General features: G+C 48.8%; 1 protein-coding gene across 1 annotated transcript in view; it reads right to left on the bottom strand.

Annotated features, from left to right (window-relative positions):
- GRHL2 (grainyhead like transcription factor 2) overlaps nt 1-25,994 on the bottom strand; it is a 213,684-nt gene that overhangs the window by 6,191 nt on the left and 181,499 nt on the right. Inside the window, exons 13-15 of the mRNA XM_075353034.1 lie at nt 23,119-23,210; nt 22,240-22,325; nt 7,257-7,321 (exon numbers count right to left, since the gene is read on the bottom strand). Of these exons, the coding sequence (XP_075209149.1) occupies nt 7,257-7,321; nt 22,240-22,325; nt 23,119-23,210 (243 nt within the window). The remainder of the gene's footprint in view (nt 1-7,256; nt 7,322-22,239; nt 22,326-23,118; nt 23,211-25,994) is intronic.

A 25,994-nucleotide genomic window follows, 5' to 3' on the forward strand; every position in this document is an offset into this window, starting at 1 on the left:
ATAGCAAGTTGCAGGGATTCCTTCCCAACCCCCTTTCTGATCTGCTCTTCTATGAGGGGCTACTCACAAAAACCCCTACTTGGAGAACTGTTTTTCATAGCTGTTTACTAGTGCACCTAACTGGAAGACATCCGTGAGCCACACATCATGGGACCGTGCGCAACAGGTTGGGGACACCTGCCTTAAACGGATCCAGTTTTTTTTTATTGTTTACCAGATCCATTCCATACAGATGGTTACTGGACATCATTTATTCACTGGATTCTTCTGCTGCAATACTGTAGCCAGGAGGAAATTAATGATGCAACAAGTCGCACGTGCACCCTGCTCCAGCTAAAGCCTATGGTGTTGAAGACACAATAATAGTTGTGCTATCTTCATCATTGCCATAGACCTGCCCCTCCATTCAACTTTCATGCAGGGGAGAACAGGGGGAGAAATACAAGTTCCAGTGATCAATGGGTGTCCCAGAAGAGGGACCGATACCGATGCAGAGGGACCGATACCGGCGCAGAGGGACCTATACCGGCACAGAGGGACCTATACCGGCGCAGAGGGACCTATACCGGCGCAGAGGGACCTATACCGGCGCAGAGGGACCTATACCGGCGCAGAGGGACCTATACCGGCGCAGAGGGACCTATACCGGCGCAGAGGGACCTATACCGACGCAGAGGGACCTATACCGACGCAGAGGGACCTATACCGGCACAGAGGGACCTATACCGGCGCAGAGGGACCTATACCGACGCAGAGGGACCTATACCGGCGCAGAGGGACCTATACCGGCGCAGAGGGACCTATACCGGCGCAGAGGGACCTATACCGGCGCAGAGGGACCTATACCGGCGCAGAGGGACCTATACCGGCGCAGAGGGACCTATACCGGCGCAGAGGGACCTATACCGGCGCAGAGGGACCTATACCGGCGCAGAGGGACCTATACCGGCGCAGAGGGACCTATACCGGCGCAGAGGGACCTATACCGGCGCAGAGGGACCTATACCGGCGCAGAGGGACCTATACCGGCGCAGAGGGACCTATACCGGCGCAGTGGGACCTATACCGACGCAGAGGGACCTATACCGACGCAGAGGGACCTATACCGACATACTCGTTATCAGTTATCCGGAGGATGGGTGGCAACTTGCTTGGATCAAAATACATCTTAAGGAGAAATACTACTTTCGGTTGCAATATACATATTCAGTCTGTCCAGACTGCGGTGTAGCTACTAAAGGAGTGTACAGATACAGATAGGGACTATAGATTGTGAGCCCCAATGGGGACAGTGTTGCCAATGTATGTAAAGCGTTGTGGAATTAATAGCGCTATATAAATGAATAAATATTATTATCATTAATATTATTCTGAGAATTATTAATTGTTGCTTTATCCTCAGAATGGGTCAGCAATGATTGAGAGGGTGCAATCCAATATATGGTTGAGCCCAAGAGCAGACATACTATTGGAGCTACCTGTGCACCCGCACAGGGACCCAAGAGGGAAGGGGCTAATTTCCATCTACAAATCGGGTAGAATTTTGTATTACGATGAGTTATTGGACTGCAAAGGCTAATATACCAATGTTACACAATGACCCTTATCTGTCTGTGCCCGCCAGTGGTCGAGCCATTGTGCCTGTGTAAATGGTGAGGGGGGCTCAGTGGTGCCACAACTCCTCAATATGTCGATTAAGGGGGTTCAGAAAGTCTTTAGAATAGGCCAAACTTTCAATTCCATAGTACCATTTCAATGCATCAGTGCTAATGCCGTGTTTTTATACGAAATGGATCTGATCCAAAGAGATGTTAATGAATGTTTCTATGGATGGAAAGCAAGCAGAGTTTTTAAAAAATGCTGAGAAATCGAAGCATATTAAAAATATATTTTTTCCGGGTGGGTCCCTAATAAACAAGTCTGTAGATTCCTCCTCAAGCTTTACTATTTATTGGGGCTCGTGCAGACGACTGCATTTTCGGTCTGACTGCTCTCCGTTAAAAAAAAAAAAAAAAAAAAATTGGATCATGGTATTACGTGGGGCAGCGCAGATCTACTTTAAGTGACAATCTGTATATATATAAAAAAAAAAAAAAAAAAAATCAATCACAACATCTTCCATTTTCCAAGTTATGGCTCTGGGAAGAAGGGGGAGGAAAAAAATCGAATACGCAAAACATGGAAATTGGCCCTGTCGTGAAGGGGTTACAGAGTTATATATAAATAATATATAATAAAGTTGTTTATGCCTAATTTTAAATATAGGTGAGGCAAATAGTTAAAGGGAACCTGTCAGGTGCAATATGCACCCAGAGCCACGAGCAGTTCTGCATACTTATTGCTAATCCCTGCCTAACCGTCCCTGTATATAGTAGCATAGATAAAGGGAGCTTTAGAAAAAGTATTTCTAAAGATCTTTTATCATATGCTAATGAACACAGGGACTGGTCCCAAGGGAGTTTCTCCCCTTAGCTAGCCGGCCCACATAGCATGGTAGCACGCCCCTGTGGGCGTACTAACATGCCAGTGGAGGATGGGTGTGCTCTGCGCATGATCCGGAGTCCCCGGGACTTCCGATCATGCGCACTAAACTGATGACGGGTGTAAGCTTCCCGGCTTCAGTGAGGTATAGTGCGCATGACCGGAAGTGATGAGGACGCTGGATCATGCCCAGTGCGCATCCATTCTCCGCCGGCCACTATAAACAGTGAGGTGTGTGCGGCATCGCTGCGTATTCATTAAATTAGCCCCTGGACTATCAGGTTGTCACAGGGTATTGTACAATCTGCCCTTCTGTGCAATATCCACCTCCTCCTTTGTTTAGGGTCCCCAACTATATGGTGTTGCCTACAACAGCTAATAAAATCCTAGGTACACTCTGCACCACACCCACCAGACACACCAGTGGACAGCCTGAGTGGAATAGGGTCGCCCACTTGGGGGTTGGTTAAGGGGAGGTCAGGAGTGTCAGGAGTAGGTCAGTGAAGTGTAGGAAGTGAAGGAGAGAGGAGGTCAGGAGCTGGGCTCCTTGGAAGCAACCAGGTAGCAGACGGTGGTCTGGGCCTAGTAGGAGCTGGACCCCCGGTCGCAGGGGATCGTGATAAGGGGCACGGAACTGTTGAGGAGGACAGCCGAGCTGGGACCAGGGCACGACTGGGTATGTGGACCCTAGGTCAGGGAGTAGCTTCAGGCAACCTGACAATTTACCCGACGAGAACAGAGCCTTCAAGATCCGCTCTCCACCCGCTCCAAAATCGGGGTACTAGCGCAACGAGGGGGATAGGACTTTCCACTAAAACGGTCCAGAAAATCCCAAGCGTGAACCCTGAGAGCAAGCTCCTACAGTTAGCCACACTGGGGAGCGGGACCCGACTAGTTCTATACTACCGGGAGCAACAGAAAAGTGAACTTAGTGCCAGGAGGAAGGTCATAGATCACCAGGCAGCACCATTGGGGACGGGACCGAACTAGCTCCCCTCAGCGGCATCCAGAACTTTGGTTTATCCAGTTGTCGGTGTCAGCGAAAGTGACTACGAAAGTGAGTACGAAAGTGACCCCTTCATTCCCCACGGCACTCCCCGAACACCATCGAGTCCCGGGGCATCCCCCCTACCCGTGGAGGGTCCTAACATCCGACTGCCCCACTCCATTGCCTCCAGGTACTCCCAACTGCAGCGGTGGTACTTCACTTTACCACACACCATGGGTGGCGTCACAAACTCTGAACACAATCCCCTGTAAATACCCCCCTTCATTTGAGTGGCCGCACAACACCCGGGTCCGGATGCGCCTCAAGCCACCGCGGATCCGGATCCGAGCAGCCCGGCTGCTGACACGGGGGCGGCACATTAGCATGTTAGTACGCCCACAGGGGAGAGCTAACATGCTAATGGGGCCGACTAGCTAAGAGAAGTAATGCCCTTGCGACTAGTCCCTGGCCTCATTAGCCTATCATAAAGGATCTTTAGAAATGCTTTTTCTAAAGATCTCTTTATCTATGCTAGTGTATACAGGGACGGTTAGGCAGGGATCAGCAATATACACCCAGAACTGCTCATGGCTCTTGGTGCATATAGCACCTGACAGGTTCCCTTTAAAAATGTTAACCCAATCAGGAAAGAAAGTCTATACATTGTCAAATACACTGTAAATAATGGAACATAGTCTGTACAATAAGTTCCGCTCCATCTGCGTGACCATTAAATCACAGCGCGGGTCCCAGATCGCACCTAACCTTTCCTGTGCTCCGAGGACGCTGAAAATCGTGGTCTAATGTCATGAGCCTGAGACTCTTAAGACTCACAGGAAAGGCTGCGGCATTATAAAGCAGATATTTCAGCTCGGAGTGACTCATTATTTATACTCGGAGCACTGATATGACCATAACACTGTATTCCTGTGTAAATATACAGCCGTTGTTTGACAAACTGCTGTGCTCCACTTCCCCTAATGTATGAGTCACAGGAGCGCACGCAGTCGCCTCGGCCCAGTCACCATCTCACTAGAGTTTAGTTTTAGGAAACGACATTGATAGAAATGGAAACAAATCCCAATATTACTTTTACATTTGTAAGGAGGTGGACTTGTGCTCATGTTCCCCCCTGGAAACACCAATATTGTGAGGACGTATAATGTCAAGTGTAATGTGAATTATGTTGTAAGGGTGGTGGACTATGGCTGTTACGTTCCTGCCCCTGAATATTCCATTGTATTGTTGTGTAGTAGTATATAGTGATATTCCAGAGCCTCAGAAAGTATGCCGCTGGTGCTACTATCTACCTATCCCTTGTACCACCATTTTTAATCTCCCCATAGACGTATATAGGAACCGGCATCCGGACGGATTAACGGGACCAATCCCGGGCCGGAACCAGGATTTTTTCTTTTTTAACCTGGTTAGACCCACCGGTCCCGGTTATCTGGGAGTCCGCCTATCACTAATAGTGTAATGTGTATAATGTCATGTGACTTGTAATGTACCTCTGATATGTAGTCTTGATAATGTATAATATAAGGTATAGTAAGTATTGTACGTGGTAATGCGTTGAATAGCACTTAGTCAGTAATGATTAAGCATTGGGACTAGCCCACCATGGGAGGGATCACATGAAAGGGAGAGTGACAGTTCATTCTGGAGGAGTCAGTGAAGACCTAGTGATCGAAAATGAGGGTCGGTCATGAAGGTTGCATACAGTGGGTGGTTTGTGGCAACAAAAGGGAAGAGACAGAAGACAAGATAGTGTGACCCTCAAGTGCTGACAGAGAGACAGAGTGTGAACAGTGTTGAAACAAGAGACATGTCCTCCAATGGAGTAACCCCAAAAAAATAGGACAGGACTCGAGTGGCCAGGCCCCTTAACAGTCAGGGTATCATGTTAATCTTAAGTGACATGTGAACGTACTTGGCAACCAGAGGGTTTTTCCTCTAAACAGCTGGAAGTCCAAAGCTTTACTCAGCTCATGATGGGATCCTTAATTAGATTGGACATGGGACTGCTGGAAGGGTTGGGCTGGTTGCGCTAGAACTTACAGGACCAGTAAGAGCTGAAGCAATCCAGCAGGACCTTAAACTGTGTCTGAACATGTCTTGGAAAATTGGAAGATATGTGCCTGCTACCTGGAATGTGAAGTTGTATTAGAGAATGGACCGTACAATAAAAAGTTGCAGTTTAAAGAGAAAACTGTTGGTCTCCTTGTGAGTGTGAGTCGTCACTCAGCCCTGGCCAGCAGACGTCAGTGGCAGTATGTGGCCTGCATGGGTTCCCAGTCTGAACGACACAAGTCCACACACCGGACTTGGCATGAGAAAAAAAAATTGACGCATACTGAGATTGGAGGCTTATATCGGACGGCGCACACCCATACAAGTCTATAAATGCGGGCAAAACATTGGACTGCACTCGGATGACATGAGACAATGGAGAAGATGGAGAAATTACCATATTTTTCGTTTTATAAGAAGCACCCCAAATTTAGTAGAGGAAAATAGGAAAAAATAATTTTTAATGTTAAAATGAGAGTCCGTCTTATAATTCTAGTGTGTCTTAAGCCTAACGCTCACCAAGGGGGAGCGGTGGTGGTAGAGCGGCTCAGGAAGGTCACAGGAGGCAGGGCGATGCTGCAGGTCCAGAGGAGGGGGTGTTGTGGCTCAGAAGGGTTGGCAATACTTCGGGCTCAGGGAAATAGTGGCGGGCGCCATTGATCTGACTGTGGGCTCTGTTGAATCCCCTGGATATGGCTTACCGGGACGGCGGTGATGGAGCGGGGTCATAGGAGGCAGGGTCACAGGATGCGCTCGGTGGTGTTGCGGCGGGTGCCATTGATCTGCGGGCGGGCTGCAGGGGTGTCTCAGCAGCAGGTGCATTGAGCTGACTGTGGGGTCCATTGAATCACCCGCGGTTGATGAGATGGACTTCAAGAAAATGACTAAGGAGGTGGCGCGTGCGCAGATAGGACTCCGCAGCCATTTTCTTGAAGTCCATCGCGTTAATCTGCACACGTGCCGCCACCACGGTCATTTTCAGTTCATCGTGTCAACCACAGGCGATTCAATGGAGCCAACTTAATGCACCCATTGCCGAGACACCCCGTCCTGTGACACCCCAGCAGCCCGCTTGCCTACAGATCAATGGTGCCCACCGTGACCCTAATTGCGTCCTGGGACTCCGTCCCATATGACTCCGCTTTACCAGCGCCGCCCCGGTAAGCCATATCAGTTTTGTAAGACGCGCCCCCATTTTACCCCCAGTTTTGGGAGGAAAAAGTGCATCTTACAATCCGGAAAATCCATAATCTTGCCATCTTCTCCTCATGTGTAATGATTCTCACATGTGAGAGAATCAGATTACAGTATAAGGACACCCGTCTCACGCTCACAGCAGAGTTTGAGCTGAGTGTCATTTGCGTATAGCATCAGATTCTCTCCCATTAGAGAATATACGCTGGTGTGAGCGCACCCTGATGATAGGGGAGCAGGGGGAACTCTAAAATCACCTGTTGTGATTCAAAGATCCTGTGTTAAATGAACCATTTGTCATTGTAGTCCTGCCTCTGCTGGTAAGTAGTCTGCTGAAAACTCTTCCTGAATGAACAAGGGCAGTATGAGACTAAAAATTCCCCAGAGAAGGCAGTAAGAATTTATATAGGACAACCTTACATAACATTTTAGTTTCCAAAATTCAGTTTTATTTATATAAATCCCATGTAATGAAAAGTCTTCTCTTAATCTGACCTAGCTAAATGATAAACAGTCTTACCCTTTTTTACTTTTCTTATAGATCTTCACTATTTTTTCCACAGGAATACCATATTTTTCTGATAACTGAAAAAGAAAAAACACAACAGAGACAGATGAATCCGAGCGCAACACACTGGAGATCACTCGCTGCGGAGAAGGGAGAATGTAAAAGCCTTTACAGGACACGCAGGAGCCCGGCACACGGGAACAGGTGAGAGGTGCTTTACTTCTACTCCCCATTGAAATGTTTATTTGCTGCACTACACTGCCCTCTACCTGCAGAACATAACATGACACGCTGCTTTACAGAAGGCGCTAATCGTCCAATTATATTTCACTTTAATTGATCCATGGTGATCACACACGACCGAAAAATCACTAAGGATTCTAAAGTGAGCTTGCAACATTAAATGTGGAATCTGTTGCAGATTTCGCCCTATGCATTGCAAAAAGGGTTAATTCTACAGTGAAAATACACACAAAAATTTCACATGTCGAGGATTTAAAAATAAGCTTCATTTCCACATGGAAATCATTTTCGATGCATTAATGAGATTTCGGAAATACCTTTCCCTTTGCTGCTGCTGTAAGTAACAGACTGGATGTAAGATCTGCAACATGTGAATATGCCCTGAAGACCCCCTATTCACAGCCAAACCCACCAATATTGGTAGGGCCAACAGTCTATTGTGTCCTTTCCCCAACCGTTGACGCAGAAGAGAAGGATCTGAAATGTTGGTTTTCCGGCCACCATTCCTTTTGTTTGGCGCAGAGAGGTCTGACAGTGACCCTTCCATAGAGAACAGAGGAGCGCTGGATGAGCTAAGTGTCCCCCTGTATGAGGGAGTGGGGAGAGATAGCTGTTGGTCTAATGATCAACAAAACCATGTTCGATGGCCGCAATCTGTTGTGTATGGGTGGCTTTAGGCTGTGATGACAGCACTGAAAATCTACAACAGTCCAATATATCTGAATGGGGTTCCTCCAAAAAATTAGCAGATTTCAAAGGATTTTGTGGATTTTACAGTAAAATTATGTATCTCATACAGATTTGTCTACATTAATGTATTTACACTACCAAGCAGTGATTAATATATAACAGTGTTTCTCCAAAAATAAATCAGGGTCTTATATTTTTTTGCTCTGAGAGCTAGGCTAAGACTTATTTTCAGGGATATTTTATTTTTTTTTTCCATGAATAGCAATCCACATTTCTTGTTGAACAAAAAAGTCAACCATTCAAATATAACAATATTAAATTACGGAACATCAACATGATTCTCCAAACCTGGTGGGTAATATTGTATGTATGTACGTGTATATTATATATATATATTATATTATATAATATATACACATATATATATATATATATATACATATATATATGTGTGTATATATATATATATATATATATATATATATATATATATATATATATATATATATATATATTATATATATATGTGTATATATATATATATATATATATATATATATATATATATATATATATATATATATATATATATATATATATATATATAAATATATATAAATAAATATATATATATATATAAATAAATAAATATAAATATATAAATAAATAAATATATATATATATAAATAAATATATATATATATAAATAAATATAAATATATATATATATATAAATAAATATAAATATATATACATATATATATACATACATACATACATACATACATACATACACACACGCTCATATATTATATGATGTGTGTGTATGTATTATATACACACACATACAGTATCTGTGACGCCCTGTGCAACCCTGGGGTCACAGGTCATGACACCACCACACCCTACACCCCGGATAGGTACACCAAAGCTACACAAAAATCCTTGTTGCCTTCCTCCAGGGGCTGATGTCCACACCAGGGGGTGGGCCAGGCGGTTGGCTCCACCCACCGAGGAGTTCACAGTCCTGGAGGAGGGAAAACACAGGCAGATAGAGTTTGGAGGAGGAAGTGGAAGGAGGAGAGTGAAGTGGTAATGGAGCAAGAGAGAGGAGTTGAAGTGGAAGAGAAAGTGACAGTTGGAAAAGCCTGAAGTTGGTCCGGGTGTGTGCCCCGGACTGAGACAGCAAGGTTAGCAGACGTCGGTGACCGCCTGCAGGAGAGGCTGATCGGAGGTTGCCGAAAGGACCGTGGACGGGTGGTGGCCCGGCGGTACCGGAGCGGTATACGAAGAGAAGCCAGCACCATTGGCAGGGGCTTTTCGGATCCCGGCAAGGCTAGGAGTCGCCGTGAATTTGCCAAATACGTCAGTGAAGGGGACCTCCTGGGTCTCCCAACAACTAAGTCCCGATTGAAGGCAACAGTCCAACCGTAGGAGAGAGACACAGCCACCGCCAGGGCACCAGTTTCTCAGGGCCAGCGCCTGCGGGCAAAGAGGGGCTCCTCCGGCCCATATCCAAGTCGGGGAGCGGGTTACCGGTGGGAACCCATCGCTACCAACATTTCATTAGGTGCAGGGACAGAGACCGTCACCATCAACTACCGGGGAAAAGCAACAGCAGCCGTCCGTGGGAACAGTCTTTCCAGCCGTGTGTTTTACCGAGAACTGTGTCAACGTCTCAGGCTGAGTGAGTACCACCGTGCCGTGTGGCACAGCGCTGCCCCCGTGACCCTGCACCTCACCAGGCCCTGCACCGGCCCTGCCATCCCTCATCCCCCCACCTCATCACTGGGCACCGGGACAACCACCCCCTACCCACGGAGGGGAGAACTAACAACCTTGCTGCTCCCTGTCACCGCTCCCGGGATCCCCATACAGAGCAGCGGTGGTGTCCACACAATCACCACAACCGTGGGTGGCGTCACGGACAATAAATCCCCAAAACCAATCCCCTTTTCACTCACGGGCGAGGAGTGCCACTCGAGTCCCCGGGATCCGGCACAACGCTCGAGCCACCGAGCAGCGGAGGCCGCAGCAGCAGTGGCAGCCGGATCCGAGCAGAGGGAGAGCGTAGCGTCCCCTACTCCGCCTGCGACAACTTGGCGTCACAAACAGGATCTTACCGCTCTGCCGTTGGGTAGAGGTGCGCCTTGTTACTGCCGGAGGTATCCGGCCAGAAAATTTCAGAAGCCGCCATCTTTGGCGCGAAAAGTTCCCGCTCAAGCGTCTTCTCGAGTAGTGAAGGCGCGAAGGCCAAAACCCCGCCCCGATAGAGGAGGGGCCGGAAAGAGGCTAAGGGGGACGAAATGGCGACTGGTCACATGTAGCCGCGGCTATAAAGGCAGGGACGCCAGGACTCTGCGGCCATCTTGTTGCTAGTTCCTGGAGAGCGCGACTGCTAGAATGTCCGCTCCAACTAACAGCAGCAAAACCCCTGCGCCCGGCACAGCGGCGTGGGTGGAGGACCGGACCGCCCCGCTGAATCAACGTCTGCAGGCCCGCATGCAGCTCCTACTGGAGGAGTGGGAGGCCGACATGGCGGATGTGGTGGATACTATGCGGAGATGCGAGGTGGAGAAAGATTTGGAGGAATGGGTAAGAGACCCACGTCCCTGTATTCCCGAGGGATCGGCCGCTGTGGCTGAGGGGCCCGGCCTACACCCGTTCACCCTGCTGTCTCCCCCGCTACCCGCGTTGGACGCTGCCGCCCCGCCACTAGGCCCGCTACCTGACCAATCGGTAGCGGTACCCAGCCCGTCCGCCCAAGCGGACCGACCGGCTGCAGACGCTCAGCGCAGCCCTGCACTGCTTCACCAGACGCCACCGGAGCCGCGGCCCCTTAGTGAAAATGTGTTGGAGGCCCCGGCAGTGATTGCACCGGGTTCCGTACCCGAGCTCGGGACTGTGGCGTGGATGAGGGCCAGAGTAGTTGAGTTCAACCAACATCAACAGAATCAGATCTTTCGAATGATGGAGCAGTGGACCCATGAGGTGGAGACGCTGATTGCAACTACCCCAATGTACGGGAGGGGAACAGATGTGACGGAGCCGACTGGTGACCCACGTCCCTATGTCCTGCCAGGACCGGCCCCTGCGGCTGAGGGGCCCGGCCTAGTCTCGACCCAGGCATTACCCTTACCGTTACTTCTGGGACGCCGCAGTGTAAACTCGCCTGACCTGCTGCCCCGTGCTACTGCAGAAGGCTCTGATGTGCTGGATACTGGAAGCCAGGAGGCTGCGGCAGCTGGCGGCAACCCGCCTGACGCAGACACAAGTGACAGTGACTCCAGCGACTCCAGCTCTGGTGCTGAGCCCACCCTTGAAGGTGAGGAGGCAAGTGAGCGTCTCCGCTATGTGGGGGAACCGGTAGTTTATTACGCCGCGCGCAATGGTGGGAATGGATACCGGGCGCCCATGTCACAGCAAGCCTGTCACTGCATGTTTGATATGCTAGTGGCAGAGGATCCAGCAGACACCGAAGAATCAGAGTGATGGCAGCGGAGCACCGTTGCACCGTCCCCGTTGGGACCACCAGTGTTTGTATACAATTTACTAGTGATGAGCGAGTATGCTTGTTACTACTCGGTACTTGCACGAGTATCATTGTACTCGGGCTACTCGGCGGGGACCGAGTAATCTCGCGATACTCGTGCTGTACTCGTGGTCTTCATCCCTGCATGTTGGCGCTCTTTTGAGAGCCAGCCCTCATGCAGGGATTGGCTGGCAGACCACTGCAATGCCACAGCCCTGTTAGTTGTGGAATTGCAGTGATTGGCCGGCCTGCACAGCGTGACCGAGCCTTTATACCGGCGGGCGCGCTGTGCTCTGCTCACAGCCATCCAGACAGTCAGTGCAGGGAGAGGGTCGCTGCTTCAGGGAAAGGTTTGCGGCCCTTTATAGTTATTTCCGGAGCAGGGCTGCAAACAGTGTGACCAGAAGTCCTTCTCAGGACTATTCTAGTTGTATACAGGCAGGCAGGGTATAGCCAGGTCGGAGTACAGTAGCAGAGTCCTTATCAGGACTATTGTTGCTATATACAGGCAGGGTATAGCCAGGTCGGAATACAGGCTAGTGACCAGAAGAGTCCTTGTCAGGACTATTGTAGCAGTATACAGGCAGGCAGGCAGGCAGGGTATATAGCCATTCCTAGTGGTGACTGTATACCAGCCTTCATCATATCTGGGGCTGGTGTACACAGTCTAAAACAGTCCTGATAGTGTCAGACTTCTCAGTAATTTTTTCTCCTAAAAACCTGTTAGGTTCTTAGTGCGTCCGTGCTTGCATTTAAAAACCGCACGTGTGTGCCTGTCGGTGGCAGCGTACAGGTGCACTTGTGTGCGTTTTTCACAAACTATTATTATATAACGCACAAGTCTAGTGTATAATACACGTCAGTCAGCAGTGGCTGATAGTGTCAGACTTCTCAGTAATTTTTTCTGCTAAAAACCTGTTAGGTTCTTAGTGCGTCCGTGCTTGCATTTAAAAACCGCACGTGTGTGCCTATCGGTGGCAGCGTACAGGTGCACTTGTGTGCGCTTTTCACAAACTATTATTATATAACGCACAAGTGTAGTGAATACACGTCAGCACAGCATTGCAAAATGCGCAAGGGCGTTGGCAAGGAACAAGGAAGTGGACGTGATGGTGGTGCAGGCAGAGGCCGAGGTCGTGGGCAAGCTCTAATTTCGCCACAACAAAGGGCCACATCTAGTCGCTCGCACGTCCTGTCCCAAATTCTTGGGGACCGCAGCAGTACACCGCTCTTGAACCAAGACCAGTGTCAACAGGTTGTTAGTTGGATAGCGGATAATGCTTCCAGTCAGATTGGCACCACCACAAACACTCTGTCTTCCACACGGTCAAGTGTCAGTAGCCGTGATACTGCACTGCACATTTCAGAACCTGATCCTCCTTCCTACCACAAGGCTGAGTACACGTCCTCGGACATTAATGATCCCACACTTGGACACTCGGAAGAGCTGTTCACGTTTCCATTCGCACATTCTGGCCTCTCGCCAGCTCATGTTGAAGTGGGTCATGAGGAGATCGTATGTACAGATGCCCAAATATTTGAGCAGCCACGTTCTCACGAAGTTGGCAACGTGTCTCAACAAGGGGTGGACGATGATGAGACACAATTGTCAGGAAGTCAGGAGGAGGAGCAGGGTGCGGAAGAGGAAGAAGACGTGGTGGATGATCCAGTAACTGACCCAACCTGGCAGGAGGATATGCAGAGCGAGGACAGCAGTGCACAGGGGGAGGGAGGCGTAGCATCCCAACAGGCAGTAAGAAGCAGAGTGGTGGCTCCAGGCAGAAGTCAGGCAACCGTTCCCCGGAACAACAACACAACACAAGGTGCCTGTACAAATGTTAGGTCTTCCCGAGTCTGGCAGTTTTTTAAGTTGGCTCCAGATGATTCTAAAAAGGCCATTTGCAACACCTGCCGTGCCAGCATCAGCAGGGGTACCAAAACTAGCAGCCTGACCACCACCAGCATGATCAGGCACATGTCAGCCAAGCACCCGACTTTGTGGGAAGTACAACAGAGTCGAGGAGCAGTGCTTGCTGATGTCACTGCTACGTCTTCGCTGGTTGTGCATGCGAGCCAATCCCCTGTCCATGCTGCCTGCGAACAAGCCTCCTCCGGTCCTGCACCTGCAATTGCCTACGCAGAAATAACACCATCATCAAGCACGTCCTTGTCCCAGCGCAGCGTTCAGTTATCCATTCAGCAAACCTTTGAAGGCAGGCGCAAATACACTGCCAACGCCCCACATGCCACAGTTCTAAATGCTAACATTTCGCGACTGCTTGCGCTGGAAATGTTGCCTTTTAGGCTGGTGGAGACAGAAGCATTCCGCGACCTGATGGCGGCAGCTGTCCCACGTTACTCGGTCCCCAGCCGCCACTATTTCTCCCGGTGTGCCGTCCCCGCGTTGCATAACCACGTGTCACAAAACATCACACGTGCCCTGAACAACGCTGTTTCACCCAAAGTCCACCTAACCACAGACACGTGGACAAGTGCTTGTGGGCAAGGCCGCTACATCTCGTTGACGGCACACTGGGTTAATATTGTGGAAGCTGGGACCCAGTCTGAGCGAGGGACGGAACACGACCTTCCCACACCAAGGTTTGCAGGCCCTACCTCAGTCAGGGTTTCACCCACACTCTACAGCTCCGGAATGTCATGCTCTTCAGCCTCCTCCTCCTCCTGCGCATCCTCATCCACTTTACCCTCCACACCAGTCCCAAGCTGGAAGCACTGCAGCACTGCCTCGGCGAAGCGGCAACAGGCTGTGCTGAAGCTAATCTGCATAGGTGACAAACCCCACAATGCAGAAGAGGTGTGGACAGCTCTGAAACAGCAGGCAGATCACTGGCTCACACCTCTGAACTTAAAGCCAGGAAAGGTCGTGTGTGACAATGGCCGGAACCTGGTGGCGGCTTTGAGGCGAGGCCAGCTGACACATGTTCCATGCGTGGCCCATGTGCTCAACCTCGTGGTTCAGCGGTTTCTAAAGTCATACCCAGAGCTGTCTGATCTGCTGGTAAAAGTTCGCCGCCTGTCTGCACATTTTCGAAAGTCACCTACTGCTTCAGCCGGCCTTGCCGGCTTTCAGCGCCGTTTGCATCTTCCGGCTCACAGACTAGTGTGTGATGTCCCCACGCGTTGGAATTCAACTCTGCACATGTTGGTCAGGATATGTGAGCAGAAGAGGGCAGTTGTTGAGTACCTGCATCGCCTAAGCCGTCGGGAAATGGGTCAAACTCCACACATAACACCTGAGGAGTGGAGATGGATGTCCGACCTATGTACCATCCTCCAAAACTTTGAGGACTCCACCAAGATGGTGAGTGGTGATGACGCCATTATTAGCGTCACCATACCGCTACTCTGCCTTCTAAAACGGTCTCTGCTCAAAAACAAACATGATGCATTGCAGGCGGAGCGCGATGAGTTGCAGCAAGAAACAGTAGTGGGTGTGGGTGATAACACACAGCCCAGCCTCGTCTCATCACAACGTGCAGTGGAGGACTATGACGAGGAGGAGGATGAAGACATGGAGCAACTCTCTGGCCAAATTGAGGATATGACATGCACACCAGTCATATCCTCGGTTTAGCGTGGCTGGCCAGAGGACAGGGTAGATGAGGAGGAGGAGGAGGAGGACAGCATGTTCAGTCAACGTGTTGGTCAGGCTACTGAAGTCCTGGCTGTTAAGAGTCTGGCGCACATGGCTGACTTTATGGTAAGCTGCCTGTCTCGTGACCCTCGCGTTAAGAACATCTTGGCCGACAATCATTACTGGTTGGTAACACTGTTAGACCCACGCTACAAGGAGAACTTTATGTCTCTTATTCCCGAGGCGGAGAGGTCAACCAAAATGCAGCAGTTCCGGAAGGCCATAGTCACGGAAGTAGGCAAAGCATTCCCCTCACAAAACGCTAGCGGCATAGGTCAGGAATCAGTGGACAACCAAGGCGTACAGCCGAGAGAGGCACAAGTCCAATCCGCCAGAGGTAGGGGAACAGTCTTTAAGATGTGGGACAGTTTTCTCAGCCCCTCACGTACCACAGCCCCTGAGGTGCGGGGTAGTGCCACAAGAAATCCTAAGTTTGCCCAGATGCTGAAGGAGTACCTTGCAGATCGAACAACTGTACTCCGACATTCCTCTGTGCCTTACAATTATTGGGTATCCAAGGTGGACACGTGGCATGAATTGGCTCTCTACGCCTTGGAAGTCCTGGCCTGCCCTGCCGCTAGCGTTTTGTCAGAGCGTGTTTTTAGTGCCGCAGGTGGAATCATTACAGATAAACGCACCCGCCTGTCAACTGAAAATGCTGACAGGCTGACTCTGATCAAGATGAACAAGGGTTGGATTGGGCCAGACTTCACCACACCACCAGCAAATGAGAGCGGAATTTAAAGTTTGTAACGGGAATTTTCCATGTACCTCCAGTCACCCATGGGTACACACTTCTGGACTTTGGATAATCGCTGGACTGCTCCTCCTTCTCCTCATGCGCCACCATGATGACCGTTACAAGAGTTAGGCCTTTGTTTCAGGTATACCCCCAGTGGTAAATTTTTTCGCCCATTCTTTGCAGAATTGACATTACAACGACAGGAGACCGGCTCCTTTGCAATGGGAACAATGTTTTGAGGCCCTCATGCACGTCTCTATCCAGGGACAACGTGGAGCCTCCCAATTTTTGGCTGCCCTGCCTAAGGGCTATACTATAATACACCCACTTCCTGACAATGGACACTTAATGTTTTGAGGCCCTCATGCACGTCTCTATCCAGGGACAACGTGGAGCCTCCCAATTTTTGGCTGCCCTGCCTAAGGGCTATACTATAATACACCCACTTCCTGACAATGGACACTTAATGTTTTGAGGCCCTCATGCACGTCTCTATCCAGGGACAACGTGGAGCCTCCCAATTTTTGGCTGCCCTGCCTAAGGGCTATACTATAATACACCCACTTCCTGACAATGCACACTTAATGTTTTGAGGCCCTCATGCACGTCTGTATGCAGGGTCATTGGTGAACATCACAATTTTGGACTGCCCTGGCAAAGGAAAATACTACAAAGACTCAGTTCCTCAAAATGGGCACATTAGACTCAGAGGCCTTTATGTACGTCTCTTCTCAGGGACATCGGAGTGCCACACAATGTGTTACGTAAAATCTTTCATGTATTAATCTCAAAAAGTAACATACATTAGCTCTATCTCACTATTGGGTATGTGCCCTTAACATTTCCGCCATGAAAATTAATTTTGGTGTCATTTTGGAAGGTTTTCTTGTGAGTCCGTAAAAATGGCGTAAAACGCGGACAAAATTGTTCACAGCTGTGACTTTTGAGTGATAAATGCTTCAAGGGATCTTCCCCATGCTGTTGCCATGTCATCTGAGCACTCTTCTGAGACTTTTGTGCCATTTTTAGGGTTTCTACATGCTGCCGGTGGTCATTTCACAAAAATACTCGGGTCTCCCATAGGATAACATTGGGCTCGGTGCTCGGTCCGAGTACACGAGTATCTTGGGATTCTCGGCCCGAGCCTCGAGCACCCGAGCTTTTTAGTACTCGCTCATCACTACAAGTTACAGATTTGAAAAGATGAGTGATCAACCGATGAGTCACCCGATTTACACCGTGATTGGAACCGGCCGTTGCCGGCATTGTTGTCCCCGTGGGGACCCTTCAAAAGGTTGCATAGGGAACTCTCTATGAACAGGCCCGAGAACTTGCAGGGCAACCACAAACATTAGTGGCTTGTAAATAAAAATGTTTGTTGCAGCTACCGTTACCGCCTCCGGAGAGGCAGATTGGAGGGAGGGCCCGCAGTGGAGCAGGCTGGGGCCCAGCCACCACAGGAACCGGTGGCTATCCTCTGGAGGGGAAGGACAGATCCTGCTCGGGTAACTGGTTCAGGACTGGGGTCAAGGGGTGCTGCCTGTTTCTTAGGGGCAGCATCAGGGCCAGGTTACTTGGGTGGGAGAGAGCGGCAGCAGCAACCATTTAAAATGTACCGTAACGTTTAAGAAAAGTGCCTCCCATTGTGGAATATGTTATTCTGCTTGTATTGCTTCTTTTTATCTTTTCAGAAAAATAAAACCGGTGTTGGACGGACAGCCCGCGGTCGGTCTGCATTTTGCTAAGGGGGAATGTGACGCCCTGGGCAACCAAGGGGTCACAGGTCATGACACGACCACACCCTACACCCCGGATAGGTACACCAAAGCTACACAAAAATCCTTGTTGCCTTCCTCCAGGGGCTGATGTCCACACCAGGGGGTGGGCCAGGCGGTTGGCTCCGCCCACCGAGTAGTTCACAGTCCTGGAGGAGGGAAAACACAGGCAGATAGAGTTTGGAGGAGGAAGTGGAAGGAGGAGAGTGAAGTGGTAGAGGAGCAAGAGAGAGGAGTTGAAGTGGAAGAGAAAGTGACAGTTGGAAAAGCCTGAAGTTGGTCCGGGTGTGTGCCCCGGACTGAGACAGCAAGGTTAGCAGACGGCGGTGACCGTCTGCAGGAGAGGCTGATCGGAGGTTGCCAAAAGGCCCGTGGATGGGTGGTGGCCCGGCGGTACCGGAGCGGTATACGAAGAGAAGCCAGCACCATTGGCAGGGGCTTTTCGGATCCCGGCAAGGCTAGGAGTCGCCGTGAATTTGCCAAATCCGTCAGTGAAGGGGACCTCCTGGGTCTCCCAACAACTAAGTCCCGATTGAAGGCAACAGTCCAACCGTAGGAGAGAGACACAGCCACCGCCAGGGCACCAGTTTCTCAGGGCCAGCGCCTGCGGGCAAAGAGGGGCTCCTCCGGCCCATATCCAAGCCGGGGAGCGGGTTACCGGTGGGAACCCATCGCTACCAACATTTCATTAGGTGCAGGGACAGAGACAGTCACCATCAACTACCGGGGAAAAGCAACAGCAGCCGTCCGTGTGAACCGTCTTTCCAGCCGTGTGTTTTACCGAGAACTGTGTCAACGTCTCAGGCTGAGTGAGTACCACCGTGCCGTGTGGCACAGCGCTGCCCCCGCGACCCTGCACCTCACCAGGTCCTGCCATCCCTCATCCCCCCACCTCATCACTGGGCCCCGGGACAACCACCCCCTACCCACGGAGGGGAGAACTAACAACCTTGCTGCTCCCTGTCACCGCTCCCGGGATCCCCATACAGAGCAGCGGTGGTGTCCATACAATCACCACAACTGTGGGTGGCGTCACGGACAATAAATCCCCAAAACCAATCCCCTTTTCACTAACGGGCGAGGAGCGCCGCTCGAGTCCCCGGGATCCGGCACAACGCTCGAGCCACCGAGCAGCGGAGGCCGCAGCAGCAGCGGCAGCCGGACCCGAGCAGAGGGAGAGCGCAGCGTCCCCTCCTCCGCCTGCGACATATACATAGACACACACATATATGTATATATACATACAGTCCCTGACAGAAGTTCTGTCGCTTATCCATGTTATGTAAATAAAAGCTTATAACCTGACTTTAAATTCATCCATTGGTTTTATAAATTACTCTTTTGAAAGCCGAAACCCTCCCAAATTTGCTTTAGGTTATGAAAATAAAGTTGCTGCAAAGCTGAAATATTGATCATTTAATGAACAAACAAAAGTCAGATTTTGGCAAGACAAAAGTTTTGTCGCCCACTGAAAGTAATGTGAAATTCAAACAAATAATTAACTTCTAATACAAAGATATGGTGCATAACATTGGTGAAAGAAGTTGTACTATTAGAGCTATATTTAATATTTTGTGTGACTTCCATGAGCTTGAAGGACTGCATCCATGCAGTTCAACAATGATTCATACAATTTATTGATGAAGTCATCAGGAATAGCAAAGAATGCAGTCTTACATGCCTCCCAGAGTTCATCTAGATTGATGAAAGAGGAAGCTTGGAAGAGAAAACCAAAGAATTAATAATAATAATATTAATTATTAATTATTATTATTATTATTATTATTAATATTTTTTTTGGTTTTGTCTTCCAAGCTTCCTCTTTCATCCTACCCCAAACATGCTCAATAATGTTCATGTCTGGTGACTGGGCTGGCCAGTCCTTGAGCACCTGGATCTTCTTTGCCAGGAGGAACTTTGTTGTAGAGATGGATGGATGAGATGGAGCACCATCCTGCTGCAGAATTTAACCCCTTTTATGATTGGGAATGTAAGAGGTAGCTAATACTTCTTGATATTTTAGGCTATTGATATTGCCTTCCACCTTGCAAATGTTTCGCACACCCCCATACTGAATGTAACCCCAGACCATGATCTTCCACCACCAAACTTTACTGTTTTTGGATCCATACGGGCTCCAGTAGGTCTCCTGCACTATTTGCGGCAGCTGTGGTGTAATTCAACTGAAGATTCATCAAAGAAATCCACCTTCTGCCACTTTTCCAGCGTCCATCTGTTTAGCAGGCTGTGAAACTTGGCAAATGTCACACGGTTTTTTAATTGCCTTTTGTTTAGTGCTGGCTTCTGGGCACTGATTCGACCATGGAGGCCATTTCAAGATAGAATCCTACAATCTGTTCTAGTTGACACAGGGACTTGGGGTTACCAGGCCTGTTGGAGCTCTGCTGCAATGGAAGAAGGGCTGTCTTTGGATTTTCTAACCAACAAACGTTCCTCCTGAGCAGTTGTCTTGCGGGGTCTGCCGGACCTGGGCTTGTCAAAAACATCTCCAGTCTCTTCAAATCTTTTTTTAATTCTTTGTACTTGACGCTGGGACACATTAAAAGGTGCCAGCCACCTCTGCAGTGGATCTGGTCTTCAGCCTCTTGATAATCAAGGCTTTGGTCGCAGGGTGGATTTTTGGCATGTTGTCAGAGGTCAAGTTGCAGTTCAAGAGAAGGTCTGAGGTGCTGGGTTTCTTTTTATACACACCCACTAATTAACCGATCATTTAGTGAGCACAGGTGAGGATGTAAACTAGGATTGGGTGCATTACATGATAAGGCGACAAAACTTTTGTCTCGCCAAAATCTGACCTTTCTATGTTCAATAAATGATCAATATTTCAGCTTTGCAGCAACTTTATTTTCATAACCTAAAGCAAATTTGGGAGGGTTTCAGCCTTCAAAAGAGTAATTTATGAAACCAATGGATGAATTTAAAGTCAGGTTATAAGCTTTTATTTACATAACATGGATAAGCGACAGAACTTTTGTCAGGGACTGTAAATACATATGTATGTACATATTTCACAGAGACCCAAGGAGAATGGGAGCTCTGTGAAATTGACCTGTTAAACTTTTCCTTCCCCCTAATGCCAATCCTACATACCAGCCTGTCTCCTGTTCAGTTCCTTTAGGCTACTGCAGTTAAGAGACTTTTGTTGACATCATTGTCACATGACTGTGAAGTCAGCAAAGATCCCTAAGCAACGTTAACCTCGTAATAGAAACAATGGGGGGCTCAAAGAAATTGGGGGGCCTGTTTGACTCCTAACACAGGCACTGACTATAACTAGGGCTTATTAAGGACGAGTCTTAGAGATGAGTGAATAAATACAAATGCAACTGAATTCTACTCAAATTTTACTAAAATCTGAATTCACCAAAATTCGCTTCCATACATATTCAGCAACATAGCTACTGTTTATAGATCCTAATTGGCCAAAAAAATGTACAAAAAGGTAAAGAACCTTATACCCACCTCTCCACTCTCTCCGCTACTCAGCACCACCCATCCAGTCCATATCACATCTTTGGATCAGTGTCAACAGATCTGAAATCCCAGGGCTTTGCACACTAGGCCGAAACTTCTAGGTTTCCTAGGCCCAGTAGGGTTATGTGCATAAACCCCTAAGGTCGTGGGTCATGCTTAGGCAAATGACGCCATGTCATGTGCCGAGTCTTTTGCAGACGCATGCACAAACCGGGAAGCCTCGGCTTATTGACCAAGGGCCCTGGACTTCATTGCTGCCAACACCAATCCGAAGACATGACGAGGATGGACGGGCAGCGGTGAGGGGCCAACGACCAAAGAGGTCAGCAGTGAAGTGAGTATAAGGATTTAATTTTTTTTCTGGAAAGACACCAGAGTATAATGAGGGATATTTAATTTGTGAAGAATAACTTCTACACAAATTAATTTTTCCGAGAAAACTGCGTGAACGGTTCAGTTTTGTTTCTACGGAGCTTCATTGGCGACCATCACTTTCCCAATACACCGCAGCTATAGTAACACAAACGTTTGGCACCTTTTAGGATTTCTTTTTCTTTTACTGTATTGTAAAATGTAATTAACTAATCTTGTCAATACAAGGGAGTTTAGAAAAAATCCAAAACTGTTGGGTTATTATGATACAGTATTTATAGTGGGCGTCAACCGGCGGCATATGTAACCGCAATGTATAGACTTGCATATGTCCAGGACATATGTTCACATCCTGAAGTATCTGCCGAATGTAGTAAAAATAAAGACAAGATGTTGTGAAAACAGAATCGGTAACGACGTCCTATTCCTGACAGCACGGGGCCAGCAGATGCCAAAACACAGAACATAACGGCCATCTACAGAGCACTCACCGCTTCCAATAATCCCTTCACTGTAGGATATTTTAGCATCAAAGCATCAAAAACTTCATCAGTTTCCTTCCTCACGTAAAGTAGCACTGAAAAAAGCAAAGCAAGTGGTAAAGATGATAAATTCAGATTCTGGTATCTTCCATAGAAACCATTATTATTGATAAAATAAAATAAAAAAAACGGACAGGGATATATTCAGTAGTGACCCCACAGTAGTGGTCTGCCATCATTAGAAGGGTCTTTATACAATGGTAATTTGAAGCGTTAGACGAATATTGGTCATAGGCGATTGGGTCCAGGGTTGGAAAACTCAGGCTACATTCACATATTCCCTCATATGTACATAAAGCCTTATTTTATGCCAGTTAGAAAGTTTATGACCTTAGTTGTATTAGATGGCCGTGAGCATAACATGTAGACTATCATTTTGGCCATCAGTTAAAAGAGGTTGTCCACTACTTTTACATTGATCAATGTCTGATCGGCCGGGGTCCTACACCCCACACCCCCATAGATTAGCTGTTCTCGGTGGTGGCAGCAGTAGCAGGCAGCCGGAAATGTTCAGTTCCGGAGCTGCTCTGTCTTCTGCTACCGTAGTGGTCGTGGCCAGGTACTGCACATCCGCCTCCTATTGATTTGAATGGGAGGCGGACATTCCGTTACCCGGCCGCGGCCACTATCAGAAGACAGAGCAGCTCTGGAACTGAGCATTTCTGGCTGCCTGCTGCCATCACCGAGACAGAACAGCTGATCGGCGGGGGTGTCGGGTGTCTGACCCCAACCGATCAGACTTTGATCAATGTAAAAGTAGTGGACAACCCCTTTAAGTTTCATGTTTCTTTTTGTAATATATTCAATTATTTTAATTAATGAAATCACCTTTTTTGCTTTCTTCTTTCATTTGCTTCGGAGCAGGAGGTCCAAATTCTTCATCCACAGGCCGGAGCATCCTCTTTACCAGCACACTGTTCCTGTATAGAGTCATAGCAGATATATGTAACTCCTCATCTGTAGGGTGCAGTGCATCTCTAACATGGATCAAGACTGTCTCCTCTATGTCTGCACCCTCTCTCACAACCTCTACCTCTGCTGTTGGGTGTGAATACACTTGCACTGCAGCGTCGGAGGACTTCAGTACTTTCTTGTTTAATATTAGTGTGACTGGGACTTGTGGTGTCGCCTGGCCAGGGAATCTGTGACTTCTTGCTGGTTGAATTTGGCAGGGCCACCCCTTATTTAAACCCACAGCAGCTTGCTACAAGCTACCAGTTATAAGCTCTTACCTACCCTGTTTTGGTAAAACCTGTTTCTTTAACCTCCTTATTACTAGTTCCTGAATGTATCTTGTGTTTCTGACTGTCTCATGCTTCTGTCCCTTACCTCCTGGTTTTGACCCAGCATGAAGATCATTTTCTACCACATCGCTTCACCAGCCAGCAGCCACTCCAAGGATGTAACCCAGGGGGCCCAAGGTAAGTTCAGATCCCTAAATGCAGGTTAATGGGTGCAGGCCAATGTTCTGCCTGGAACTTGCTAAGTAGAGTGTCTTGTGCAAAACCTGTACATGGAAGTCCTAGTAATAGCTACCAGTTTTCCCACATACACTGTGCCATTGCAAAGATACTGAGGAGCACTTCAGGATTCTCCCTAGAGGCAACAATTTTAAAGATGGACATCTTTGTATTATGGCATCTAGTGGAAGTTGCATGTGGGGTCATTTTTCAATGGAACCTGGCAGCACATTTTTTACATATGGGGAAGTAGTGGTGTGGTTGCATAACGTAGGTGCTAGTCATGCATATGCTGACAATCGACAGAGGAGTAAGCAGCTGCCATAGATCTCTGGTGGAGGCTTATTTTGTCAGTAAGAACAAAAGGATCAAACTATCGACCTGATCTTTCTCTCCCCTGAGACCTGCCATCGGGGGTGAGCCAGCAATGTCTATGCACATTACGTGGTCACCCAGACCCTCCAAAAGTGGTGGGGTTCACCAACACGTTACATATAATATTTATAGACTACTTAAAAGGTAACCATTACAAAAAAATCATTGAGAAGACTCCAACACAATCCATGGCCTTTTCAGGATCCAAAAATCCAACATTAATACTATTAAAGCATTCTAACATGATGTATATGTGACGCCCTGGACTAGCCAGGTAGTCACAGATAGGGCCGCACATTACACCAGTCCCCTAACAGGGTGACAGCAGACAAACATTTAAACCCTAGTCACCCCCCTCAGTGCATGATGGACACACCAGGGGGCAGAGCCAGGCGGTTGGACACACCCACCGAGGAGTTCGAATGGCCTGAGGCGGGAAAAGACAGCAGATCAGTTTGAGAGTTGAGTGGAGGCGGTCAGGCCTGTGTGACAGGCCTGTAGCAGACTGACAGGTGCCAGGGTAGTAGCCCGGGTACCTTTGGCTAGGAGGCAGATAGAGGCCTCTGTCTGCAGGAGCCGGGAAGACGGCTCGATGGAACCAAGGTGGACCGGGACAGGGTAGTGGCCCGCCGGTACCAACCTGGGGAACCGACTCGGAAATCGGAGCACAGAGGGGGAGTACTCAGACCCTGAAGCTAGGTCCAGAAGCTACTGGGGGCTAGCTAATTAACTGATTGCGGCCAGGACTATAGGTCCTGTCCCACCCAAAGTCCTGACAGAAGGCAACAGCCCAATTAGGGGGATAGAAAGCCACCGCCACGGCTGAGAGATCCCACGGGCCAGCGTCTGCGGGCAAAGGGCTCCTCTGGCAACCACAAGCCGGGGAGCGGACTCCTGAAGTTGCAAGCGCAGGTAGTCCACCATCACAAAACAGGTGCGGGAGAAAGACAGAGACCACCAACCCGGTGGGGGACCAGACTGCAGCCGGCTGCGGACACCGACCACCATCACCTTGGTTTACCAGAGACTCATGTGTTTACTAATAGTGAGTACATCAGTGCCCTCAGGCCGCCCATCTCCCTGCACCGCCCAAATTCCCCAACGGGTCCCGGGGCCACCATCCCTACCCACGGAGGGGTTAACAACTTGCTGCGCAACATCTTCCCCGGGTGCCCCGTAACTGCAGCGGTGGTGTCCACCTTCACCACAACCTGTGGGTGGCGTCACGAACTTAAACACGGCTCCGGCCGTACATCTACGTCAACAAACCGCCAACCCCTTTTTGATTGGAGTGACCGCAGGATCCCCCCCCGGGTCCGGAGACCCTCGAGCCACCCACTGAAGGTCCGGACCTGAGCAGCATGGCTGCCGAGCACAGGGCGGCACATATATAAAAGAGCCCAGGCCGCTGTGTAGAACATAAAAATCACTTTATAATACTCACCTAAGGGGCGGTGCAGTGCAGACCAAAGTGCAGATTAAAGTGCACCTGCTCAAAATCTCAATGCTGGCTAGTGTGGATGACGTAGGACGCATCATGCACCCAGGCTTCAGAAGAAGGAGGACAAAGATGGTCGAAAGAGGAGGCGCCGGTACCGGAGAACGGAGACACCCATCCGACCAGTCTGCACTGCAATGCCCCTTAGGTGAGTATTATAAAGTGATTTTTACGTTCTACACAGCGGCCTGGGCTCTTATATACAGCATGTTAGAACGCTGTATATAAGAGCCCACTGGTGGTGGCCGCAGCTTATAGTCACCAAATCTGCTGACAGGTTCCCTTTAAGTGTGTTTACTCACTGCTTATATTTATGACATAGCCTCAGGGACCTCCACCGATGGGGAAAAAGTGGGTATCAAGACCCGGTC

Source organism: Anomaloglossus baeobatrachus, chromosome 6 (assembly GCF_048569485.1).
Source record: "Anomaloglossus baeobatrachus isolate aAnoBae1 chromosome 6, aAnoBae1.hap1, whole genome shotgun sequence".
Taxonomy (NCBI): Eukaryota; Metazoa; Chordata; class Amphibia; order Anura; family Aromobatidae; genus Anomaloglossus; species Anomaloglossus baeobatrachus.